The sequence below is a fragment of the Zonotrichia leucophrys genome, chromosome 9, assembly GCF_028769735.1.
Source record: "Zonotrichia leucophrys gambelii isolate GWCS_2022_RI chromosome 9, RI_Zleu_2.0, whole genome shotgun sequence".
NCBI lineage: Eukaryota > Metazoa > Chordata > Aves > Passeriformes > Passerellidae > Zonotrichia > Zonotrichia leucophrys.
Window position 1 is genome coordinate 12,951,632 of NC_088179.1, and position 11,179 is coordinate 12,962,810.

The 11,179-nt window shown below is 48.8% G+C and overlaps 3 protein-coding genes across 3 annotated transcripts; 1 reads left to right on the plus strand and 2 right to left on the minus strand.

Moving 5' to 3' along the window:
• Positions 1-475: 475 nt before the first annotated feature.
• On the minus strand, positions 476-4,024 carry NCBP2 (nuclear cap binding protein subunit 2). Its single transcript, XM_064721488.1, has 4 exons — positions 3,830-4,024; positions 3,569-3,750; positions 2,706-2,844; positions 476-2,126 (listed from the first exon to the last, which is right to left on the minus strand). The coding sequence occupies exons 1-4, from the start codon at positions 3,908-3,910 to the stop codon at positions 2,055-2,057; spliced, it is 474 nt and encodes a 157-aa protein (XP_064577558.1). The 5' UTR covers positions 3,911-4,024; the 3' UTR covers positions 476-2,054.
• A 164-nt stretch (positions 4,025-4,188) lies between these two features.
• Positions 4,189-4,862, plus strand: NCBP2AS2 (NCBP2 antisense 2 (head to head)). The gene has a single exon (XM_064721361.1). The coding sequence runs from the start codon at positions 4,189-4,191 to the stop codon at positions 4,441-4,443; it is 255 nt and encodes an 84-aa protein (XP_064577431.1). The 3' UTR covers positions 4,444-4,862.
• A 69-nt stretch (positions 4,863-4,931) lies between these two features.
• Positions 4,932-9,380, minus strand: PIGZ (phosphatidylinositol glycan anchor biosynthesis class Z). The gene is made up of 2 exons (XM_064721360.1): positions 9,261-9,380; positions 4,932-8,838 (listed from the first exon to the last, which is right to left on the minus strand). The coding sequence occupies exons 1-2, from the start codon at positions 9,376-9,378 to the stop codon at positions 7,277-7,279; spliced, it is 1,680 nt and encodes a 559-aa protein (XP_064577430.1). The 5' UTR covers positions 9,379-9,380; the 3' UTR covers positions 4,932-7,276.
• Between the last annotated feature and the right edge of the window lie 1,799 nt (positions 9,381-11,179).

An 11,179-nucleotide genomic window follows, 5' to 3' on the forward strand; every position in this document is an offset into this window, starting at 1 on the left:
AAACAGAAAATCTTACTTCAAAATTAAAAAATACTCTTTCCACACCCATTGCACATAAACAGCAAAGAACAGTGATTGTTGTGACAGACAATGTTATTACCATCTCCATCCCATTTGAGAATGACTCTTTGAGAAGTACTGGCAGTACTTACAATAAAAAACAATTTTAGACCTCATCTTTATAAGGAAGATCACCTTGAAAATTACTTCTTACACAGCAAAGACTTTCACATTTACTTCACTATCAAGAAACAATTTCTGTCCTGTAATACAAAGAAATTCAAACCAGAATGAAGAGCATTAACCAAACACCTTTCAGAATCCAGGTAAGAACAGAACAAGCCTAAAAATCCAGCCAAAAGGAAAGAATATTAATTCTTTCCATCTTAAAAGAGACCAAAACAAAGGACCAAGAGTCTGAACACAGCTACTTTAGTTCACTGATTCTGTTTAAAAAAAAAAAAAAGTAACAAACTGTTTTAATGTTGCAGCTTTATTTAAAAGAAAGTGACTTTAGAATTTTTGGTAACATATTTTTTTTATACAAAATTGATACAATGAAAAATAAACTTCAGCAGTGTTCTAGAGGAGATCACAGGCTGTAAACTCATAGTCAAATGTCCTATATTGGAAAAGGTAATTTTGTTCAAAGCTTATTTGCAGACCAGCACCAAGTGATCCCAAAAGTTTTACTCAACATGCCAAGAAACCCTCAAACTCACACTTCCTAAGTAAGGAGTTGCTCAATCTCACTTGTCTTCCAATTTACAGTAACGGTTGTGATTAACTGTATGCAAGAAACACATCAAAATTCCCTACAATACCTTCAGTGAGTAAAGTTCAACATTTGCACACCTTTGAAAGTTTATAAGGAGTCATGGACAACAAGGTATTTGCACAAAACTTTAGTAATTGCCATTTACATGGAACTCAGAAGTCCATTAAGAAATTTCAAAGCCCTGTAACAGTTCTTTTTAAACTATTTCATTTCAGCAGGTCAATTTCCTTGATCTTGGGATCACATCTTTTAAACCTACATCTGCAGTACATCAAAATTCCAACATATGAACAAGAAGTATGAATAGGAGTCAGCAGTAAAAGAGAAAAACCAAACATAACATGCTACACAATCCTGAAATCCTTTTACCATTCTTAGCACATGCTCAGTAGAAAGCAAAACTCCTCCCAAAACTCTTTTATTTCTATTTTTAAGTTGTCTGAAATCAAGTTTCTCAAACAGAAAACCTGTATTGGGAAGAAACTTTCTCATTATAAACCCAGCTCCTCAAACATCCTATTTTGGGGGTAACTTGGCTTCATGCAACCCTTACAGGCACAGGGAAGATACTGCCCTCAAATATTAAAGCTGTGGAGATCTAATACTCAAACTGTGAAACAATAGTACTGCAATTCTTGCATTTGCTCTTCTCTGTCATGCAATCACAACTGTGATTTGCAGAAGACAGCAGAGGTCTGTTTCCTGTCTCTGCTTCTCACTTCTGGATTCCTGAACTCAATCTAATTTGTTTTATTGCTGCTCATGTAAACCTTCTAGGAACAGCATCAATGGAAAAGGATGCTAATCCAGTAATGCCAGAAAATCTGCAACTTAAAAGTCTTCTCTAGAAATTGAAAAAATTCCTAATAAATTCCACTTCTTTTTCAGGCTCTTTGCCTTCTGCTTTCCTCTGTGAAACACCCACCAATCATCCTTTATCACTGCTCTCCACTCTGTGATCCCAATGTAAACAAAACCCAGTAGAATAATCAAGTTTTGCCAGAGAACTAAAAAAGCACCATAACATTACATCTTTGATCCTTTCTGTAAGTTATAGCAGCATTTGAGACCAAAGCCTCAGCATTCTAATGCTTAAAGCGTTGCTCCCAGGTCCTCTGCAATGCTTTGGATCCTGGTATTAAAACAAAGAGGTATTGAACAAAGGATGTGCCCACAGGAACATGGACAGGAGTTTCTGTGAACTGTGTGTAACAGACCTGCTTTGTGCCTGGGGACATTTACTATGCAGATTTGGTTCTCTGGTGAGGCTGAGGAGTCACTGGCACTGAACAGTTTTGCCATAGCCACCTCTTCCAGCATCATAGTCTTGCCGATACTCATCTCGGACCTAACGGAGAAGGGGGAAAGGGAAGCCCAGAAAAGACAAGGAAAAACAATTTCTCAGAAACTGTTGCAGCATTAGAATACAGTCATACTGACAGCACAACATGTTATTGGCTACATGGAGCTGTCTGACTAAACAGAAGGTGAAGTGCATCATGCAGATCAGAACACATAAACCAACTTCCTCTTTCATCATGTCTGGGGACTCTCTAATCACCACAGCCCAAGCAAGGATGGTCAGCCTTGGGCGTTGGCAGTACAAGCCACTGCCATCTGCTCCACTTGGGGCAAGCCAACTGCTGTCCTATGTGTTCCTAACAGCCTCTTACATTTCCTGGGCTTACTTAAAAGCATTATCTCCCCAGGCATCCAAGAGCTGTTTCTGCAAGTACTTCTAGTGAAATTTAGGAAGGAGTTATTTATTCCTAGTGGATTATACTGCCATTGATCAGATGTCTTCCAGTGTTATCTCAAACAATGACTCCTAAGCTGCTATTTCTGAAATTTTTCTGTGTTCATTCAAAATCAATAAGTTTGGCAAAGTAACCATTCTTTTAAGAGCCCAGGCTGTACAGCAACCTACCTGCCCCCCTGATCGTCCACGGCCATACTGCCTGCCCTCCTTAAACCCTGCATCCCAGTCTGTCCTGATGATCCTGTCATCCAGCCTGGTCCCGTTGATGTAGCGCATCGCGTTTTCAGCGTCTCCTCTGGCATAATATCTTGGGAATATGTTAATGAAAGAAACAGACTTCTATTTTCACCACGGGGGAAAATGAACACTATCAAATGGGCCACAAAACCAAGTCTTTGCATGAACCACTTTTATGAAGCTACACCATCTAAGAAAACTGTAGTGAAAGGGTGAAACATGCAACAATTCAAGCATTAAAAAGTTCGTCAATCATGCCGACATTTAACAGAACCAAGCTCTATTGCTAAAGAGTGGGAAGCCCCAGGCATGCTCTGTTCATGCTGCAAACTTTCACCAGTCTGGTGAGTTCACTGGAAGCAGTAACAGAATGACCCTCAGAAATGTGCACACAATGAAGTCATACAACAGGGGATGAAAGATACCAACGGAAACTTTACACATGTGTTTGTATGAAAAGAAAGACCTTTTTACCTCGGCACTGAGAATATGAATTTCCTACAGAGGTCAACTACCCAAGAGGTGTCTGGGTTAAAGTATCAAAGTGAAAGCAATCTGCTAACCCCACTCGACACGCAGTGTATGCTCGAATACAGAGTCACGGTTAGAAAAGACCTGTAAGACCATCATGTCCAAGAGTGAGCCCAGCATTGCTCTCTCCCACCAGGGTCTCCCACAGCCGCTTTAGCAAATGAATAATTTTATCCTCGAAGAACTCCCCCGTAACTCAGAGCCTGCAGTGCAGAGCAGTTCACCCACACCCTGACGGCTCCCGCCGCGCTGCACAAGGATACTCCACGAAGCAGAAGCCGCAGGCGGTTTTCTTCACTTTGTCCAGCCCCATGATGACCTTCTTAATGTCGCCGCTTTTGCCGAAGAGCTCGTGGATCTGCTCCTCCGTGGTGTAGAAGGAGAGGTTCCCCACGTACAGTGTGCAGCTCTTCCTCAGCAGCCGCTCCTGGTCGTACCGCGTCCCCTGGGCCGCAAGAATACAGCGTTACCTCCCAGCCCGGCCGGACCGGACCGCGCGGCGCCCGCCCCCGGCCGCGGCTCACCCGGAAATGCTGGTCCCGGTACTGGCTGAGTTCGGCGTAGGAGTCGCTGCGCAGGATGCTCAGGGTGCCGCCGGAGCTCATGGCGGCGCCGCCCGAGGCGAGGCCAGCCCAACCCCGCACGGCCCGGCCCAGCCGAACCCAGCACAGCACGGAACGACACCGCCCGGCCCGGCCGCCCCCCGCCTCCTTCGCGCGCCCTGCGCACGCGCCGCGCGGCCGCCGGCCGCGCAGCCAATGGCGAGGCGGTGCGGGGCTCTCGCGAGTGCGGCGGGGCGGGGCGTGCGCCACCTCTCGCGAGAGCCGCGACGCGCCCAGCGGGCGGGAGCGCTAGGGCGCGGGATCTCGCGAGAGCGGCGGCCATGGCGCTGCTGCGGGCGCTGCTCCTGCTGCTCTCCAGCCCGCGGTTCGTGGAGCGGCTCTCGGAGTCGCGGCCCATCCGCGCCGCCGCCCGGGTCACCGCCAGCGCCCTCACCCGCGGCCAGCGCGACCTGGCCCCGCGCCTGCTTCGCCTGCGCGACGCCTTCCTCGCCGAGCTCAAGGACGGCGCCCGCGCGCGGGGGTGGCCGTGGCCGCGCGGGCCGGGCCGCGGCGGCCGCCCCGGATCAGCGCCGTGATCGCCTCTTGGAGCGGGAGGCAGCTGCGGACAGCGCCGGGAGGAGACGGGAACCGCCGCCGCTTCCCTGCGCCGAGCGCACGGAGAGCGCTGCAACCGGCGGGTGAAGGACCTCGGGAGCAGGTGACAGCGGGGCCCCGCGGCCGCTGCGGAGCCCGGCGGTGGCCGGGACGCGGATGGCGAGCTGCGGACTGGACGGTGCGTTCCTCATCGCGCGGCCTGGAGCGACTCCTCGGGAGAGCATGAACACGGGAAGCTGTTCCGCATCGGTTTCATGGATTTCCATTTCAAAGACAGGATACGCGTCCCACGGTTCTCAGGAACAAGCAGACTCACTTTCTAATCACCCACAATGCTGTGAAGATTGTCACTTGAAGCGCTTGATGAGAAACTTGAAATAAAATAACAATTCTCACAGGAGTACCTGTAACAATGTCTGTGTATACAGGAGTAATACTCTATATTTGATACAGTTTTGTTACAAAATAATGACAGATGGGATAACAGACACCTTACAGGAAAGTAAAAGATTCAGTAGCTATCTTAAAAGCACACCTCAGGTCTATTGTAGCAGGAAGGGTTTACTGGGGGAAAAAAGACCAATAGAGGCACCCTGCATATAAATGGCAATACAGCTGGATATGGAAAATGATGCATCCATCACATACAATGCCTAGGGCAGGTTTGCTTAAAATACTGTATCTGATGATGTCTCTGACACTACAGCAGTTAACCTTCCTTCAGAGCATGTCTCACTGTTTGATCCAGCTGAGTAGAGGCTCAGTTAACTGGGGAGGGCCATTTCCACTCCTTGTATTATCCCAGGTGAGAAGAACCTTGTACTTTGTCCAAGATACAGTTTTCTGCATTGCTAGTAAAGTTAAACCTCCAGCACGGATGGAGAACCTGCATCTACAGCGTAAATTCAAAGGTCTGGCTGGCAAAACAAAAGCAGAATATTGTTAATCTGAGCTGTATTTGCAGTCCAGGTTCTGTTGCTGGCTCTCTGCAGGTTACCTGTGCAGTGGTAGTGGAGTCATCATCTCGTGGGAATGGTGCTCCGTTGCATCCCCCAAGAGTTGCAAGATATACCCCACTCAGACTGCCAGAATTCATAAGTTTTATGAAAATAATGTTCAAGATCTAAGTTGTTTAAGAAACCTGAAAATGAGAAGCAGGACATGGAGTAACAGCTGTGGCACACGGTTGTGTCATCCCAGTGTAAGACAGCAAAAAGAAAATTAACTCAGAAAATAAATTTGCTGTCACAATGCTTTCACAACTACTTACACGACTTTGAGTCACCAGTACAAAGACAGGCACCTTGTCTCCCCTGCCTCCCCCCAGACACACCCCTTTAATTTACAGGCAGGCCAGCAGTGAAGAGTGAAGGATGTGGGATGAATGAACACACAGGCAACACGAGACAAAATGCTTTACAAGAGAGCGAGAGCTATGTTCCCTAAATATCTAGGTCACACCTATAGCTTGGAAAATACAGGCAAATCATTCATACATTCATTTTTCCTAGATTCTCCTGAGAGCCTGGCATCAGCCTGTATTATTCTTGTCACTGTTGAAAGCCTGGCTTTTAAGACCTTATGTAAGGTTGTGTGGGTGAAGAACTGCCAAAAGCATTACCACCTTTGGGAGTGGAAATAATTCAAGTGTCAGATTTGTTTCAGAGAGAGAGGCTTGATCTACAATGGATGTGCCAAGTCAGGATGTTTTGGAAGTTCATGTAGGCAAAACCAAATATTGTAGGTCATGCTGTGCTACTAAGCACATACATCATTGTCAGCCCAGTTGTTGGTGTCCTGTTTGAAAGAGGCAGCTCTCCAGTGGAAAGCCAGGATAGGAGCTGTCCTTCCCGCTGAGCTGATTTAGTGCACGGGGAGGGGGCGCAGGGGATGCGGCTCCTCCCTCGAGGCTGCGCTCCCTCCGCGGCGGCAGAACTGGGCATCTCTGACCCCGTTCAGAGACGCATCTGGTGAACCAAATCCCTCCCAGTTACCGCCTTCTGTCTGCGCAGCTCCCCGAGGCATTCCCGCAGGAGGTGTCTCAGTGGTGACAGAGCAGCGACAGCCGCGAGAGGAGCGGCGGGAGCGCGCCAGGGAAGGAGAGCCCGAGCTGCAGGCGCGGAACGCCCGCACGCTGGGTGCCATGGCGGGGCTGCCCTCCCGAGCTGCCCGGGACGGTTCACGAGGATGCAACTGTGGCAAGGAAGGCTAAACAGGCAAAGCTTGGATTTTAGGATTTAGCACAAGCACTTAGCCTGAAGCATCCTCCTGTTCTAAATCAGATTCTGCCAGATCAGTGCTGGGGATTTTTCAAGACGGACCCACCCAAGGCAGTGGTGACTGCAGTCTGGTCTAATGAATTTTTAAGAACATAAAATAAAAGATTACTGAGTCAGACCAGCTTTTATCTAAGCCTGTAACCTCTCTCCAGCAGCTGAATTAATGCCTATTATCAGTAAACACCCCACAGTCCCCAAACCCTGTCAGATTATTAGAGCTTTCAAAAATAAATCTCGCAGGGAAACAGCTAAGCTTCAATCACAGTTTTGGTGGGCTCTGATTTCATCCTCTCTCATCAGGAGAAGTACAAAAGTTCACATGAAATACCACAGGGCTGAGTAAGTCAAATTTGAAGCAGGTTCTATCCAGAACTGGCTACCCTAAGAGTGTGAGGAATGGAAATAAAGAGATGTGGGAGAGCTTCCAGTGCCATTGCTGATGCTGAAAGGGGGGTGTATAAAAAAGAAAGGTCTCACACCACCATCAAACAGCACCCAAATGAAGTAAAAGACTAAAACTTTGTTCTCCTAAAATCTAAAGGCTCTGATGAACTCTGTTTAGCTCAAGGATGTAAAGTCCTAACTGACTCCTCCAATTTTCACTGGATAGAACAGGTATTTGTGGTGGGTCTTCCATTGATAAGTGAGGAAATATCAAAGTCTCATTCTTGAATGAGACACCACATTTTGTAATTGTGGCTCTGACAGTCCCAGGGATTATAATAAAGATGTGACAGTTGCTGCAGGTAAAATTGCTTGCTCGCTGCTCTACTGTCTGGCAGAGGGTTTCTTGTCCAGCCCCAGCCATGTCAATGACTTCCACGTGCACATCTGTCTTCTTGATATTGAGCAGAGACCTCGGAGGCATGTAGGTGTGTGCAAAGAGCAGAGTGTAGTGCTGCGGGTGGCTTGAGGATGCTGGAGAATGGATGAGCTGCTCCAAGTGAAACAAACAGGGAATGAGCCCTCCCTGGTGTAAGCACCCAAACAGAAGTGCCCCCAGAAGGTTGAACAGAACAATGAGGAACTTCCATCTCACAGCTCTGCTGGGTGACGCGCTGAACAGGACCAACGGCAGGATGAGAGGGATGAGAAACCGGGGCTCCTGGTGACTGAACAGGGAGAGAAATGCCAAAGGAACAAAATAAAACAGCAGCAAAATTGGACTGCCCTCAGAATGCACCAAGAGCCCAGGCAGCCCACGGCAACACCATCTGACCAGCATTAACTGATGGACATATTTCTTTAGCGTTTTAAAGCCTGCGCCGATTGCCAGAATGTGTAAGATACCAAACAGCATCACTCCATTGACTGTAAAATGTGTAACTCGTGGGTGACTTCCATGCAGTGCAAGATTATGAGGATTAAGATTATAGCTGAGAAAATTGAAGGGGGTTACTACCATTTTGTCATGTAATTGAACAATTACATCAATTAGGCTGCTCTTGTTAGTGCTGTAGAGGTTGTCTAAGCTCACGGAGGTAAAATAGAAGGTGTCAGCAGTTATGAAAACAAAAGCGGTAAAACATGCACATAGGATAAACTTCAAAAAGTCATTTATAAGAGTTTTAATGTTCTTTTGAGAGTCAACAATTAAACTGGCCCAGTATAGCAGAGGCATTAGAGCAAATGCCAGAAAGGTTGGCCTGTTGAAAAACCCAGCAGTTGTTATGACACCTATGAGAGAGCTGCTTGTAGGCTCTGCTGAGCGGCCACTGGACTTCCTTGAAGAAACCAGTACCATGAGAAGAGCAAAGAGAAGTCCTTCGAGTGTGTTGGTAAACGTCCTTGTATAAAACACCAGTGTGACATAGGATCCAGCAAGAAGCACCAGCGCTTTCCACGGATCTGCTCCCCAGAGAGGGGCCAAGTGATAAACGCTATAGTCGAGAATGAAAGAAAAGATTGTAAAGAGCAGGCGAGGAGATACAAGGAGAGTGTAGCTGTTGATGCAACTTGAACATATATCCAACTGCTGCAAAGACTTGATCACCCAGTAAGTAACTCCTGATGTCATTAATGGGAAAACAACTGTTCTGCAAGGAGAGTTGGAAAGGAACTCCCATGGATAATAGACCTGTAGATTTAAAATATCTCCTACAAAGGAAGAGAAAAATACATATAGATAATAAAAAAATACATATAGATAATATATTTTATTCAGTAATTCAGCATTAGGGATACTACTTGGTATAAGAGGTATCACAATACAGAGCAGCTCCCAAACTTTTGAAACTGGTGTCAACCTTGACATTTTTAGGAGCGTACCATTCATTTTTACAAAACATCACAGTCCCAGCAATGTGGTTCGAGGAGCCACTCGCTGTGGGCAGCACAGAGCAGCAACCCACCCACGGGGCCAGCGCTGCGGATCCTCTCCTGCCCGGCTTGCGGGACTCGCTGAGTGACAGAGCGGGATCCCTCGGCAACAGCCGCCTGGCCGGCGATGCCCGTGGCCGCGCCGCTTCACGTCCCCGCGAGCCCGCAAAGGGCCACTCGGTCTCGGGCGCATCCCTTACCTGCCATGACCTCGGGCGCCTGGAAGAACTCATCTGGGTGCAGGTACCCGCTCTGCGGCAGGAGGCACCAGCCCGCCCGCAGCGCCGCCAGCAGCGCCCACAGCGCCCGCGCCACCATGGCGGCCCCGGCCCCTCACGCCGCACCGCCAGGGGGCGCGCGGCGCACGGGCGAGGCGCCGCAGCGGGAGCCTGGCGCGCATGCGCAGGCCCCCCCCCCGGCCCGCTGCAATTGCCGGGCTCCCGGGATCAATGAGGCTGGAAAGGGCCCCGGGATCAATGAGGGGAAAGGGCCCCGGGAGCACCGAGCCCGGGCCACGGCCCAGCCCACCGTGAGAGCCGCACGGACCGCCGCACGGAGCGGCTCGGCTGGTCCTCCCTTCAATGCCTCCAGGGACGGTGACTCCACCACCTCCCGGGCAATGTATTCCAGTGGCTAATCGCCGTTTCTGTGAATTCCTCCTGCTGTCCATCCGGACAGTTTGAGAGTATGAGTGTGCTCTCTCGTCCTGTCACGGCCTGGGAGAACAGCCCGAGCCCCACCAGGCTGCACCCTCCTGTGAGGGAGCTGTAGATGGGATAAGGTCACCCTGGAGCCTCCTCCAGGCTAAACTCCAGGCTAAGCCTCCTCCAGCCCCCTCAGCTCCTTACAGGACTTGTGCTCCAGACCCTTCTCGGGTACATCCCAGCACTTCAATGTCCTTCCTGAACCGAGGGGCCCAGAACGGGACACAGCACTCAAGGTGGGGCCTCACCAGTGCCAAGTGCAGGGGACAATCACTGCCCTGATCCTGCTGGCCACACTGTTCCTGATGCAGGCCAGACAGAATGTCACTGGCCACCTGGGCACACCACGGCTCCCTTTCAGCTGCTGTTTCATAACTGACCAAAAGCACAAGGAGAAGAAACACAGTGGGGCTGCAGCTGGGCACAGCTTGCCCACAGCCATGGGTTTGAGTGCTGGGCACAGCATCACAGCTCCCTGCACACACACTCACTCCACCCGGCACAGCTGGGGATGGGATCCGTCTGTGTCCCCCTCCAGCCCCAGGAACTGGGAGCAACAGAACAGTGGGCAGGGAAAGGGAAAGGTGAATGTTCATATCCCAGAAAAGCAGAAGTTTAGCTACCAGGTTGGTTAAAGTGTGATTAAAGTTTTCATGTTTATTTGCTATTTGTACTTATTTATGTGATTGCTATCTGGCTTTACTAGGTTTTAATTATACTACATGTCTGTTCATCAAAGGATCATGAGGTGGTCTCTACAGTCAGGAGGGCAGTGCCTGCCAGCAGCACAGCAACATCTGTGAATAGTGCAGCTATGGATAAAAATAAAACCTGAATACTACAGCCAGTAGTAATGAATAAAACCTGAATACTACAGCCAGTGGAATACTTCACTTCTGAGTGAAGTACTTTGTTTCAGCTACAGCAAATACAAATTTCATGCACAAGGCACTCAGGAATGGCCCCTGTGGAAGGAGGACAGTCATGAGGTTCTTGATGAAGGCTGCATCAAACTAAAGATCACAGGACATCTCTGGCCAGCCATGAGAGCACAGGGTATGGAAAGTCAATAAGCTCAGTGGATGCTCACATTTGACTTTGTTCTTTTATCTGTCAAAGGGTAGTCCCCCTTCCAGTCTCTCTGGGCTTCTTTTTCATCCAGTGATTTTTGACATTTCCTGTATTTTCTTCTGCTGGAAGGTAGAAGACTGTCCATGGCAGAATCTGGACTGGTTTCTGTTCACAGCCTATCCATTCTCTGTCACTCACCTCTGTGGCAGCAGAGCTCAGGAGAAACAGAGTGGGATGGGTAAAGCAGGGATGTGGAGTCTGAGCATAGCCAGCCAGAAGGCCACTAGAGAGAGAATTCACTAGACAAGAGTTTTGATATTGCCTTCCAAGAAATTCTTCTACAG

Coding starts and splice junctions, on each gene's coding strand:
- NCBP2 (XM_064721488.1), bottom strand. CDS start 3,910: ATGAGCTCCGGCGGCACCCTGAGCATCCTGCGCAGCGACTCCTACGCC. Junction 2,845..3,568: donor TGCGGCTTCTGCTTCGTGGA/GTATCCTTGTGC, acceptor CATATTCCCAAG/ATATTATGCCAGAGGAGACG. Junction 2,127..2,705: donor GTGGACGATCAGGGGGGCAG/GTAGGTTGCTGT, acceptor CTTCTCCGTTAG/GTCCGAGATGAGTATCGGCA.
- NCBP2AS2 (XM_064721361.1), top strand. CDS start 4,189: ATGGCGCTGCTGCGGGCGCTGCTCCTGCTGCTCTCCAGCCCGCGGTTC.
- PIGZ (XM_064721360.1), bottom strand. CDS start 9,378: ATGGTGGCGCGGGCGCTGTGGGCGCTGCTGGCGGCGCTGCGGGCGGGC. Junction 8,839..9,260: donor GGCGCCCGAGGTCATGGCAG/GTAAGGGATGCG, acceptor CTTCCTTTGTAG/GAGATATTTTAAATCTACAG.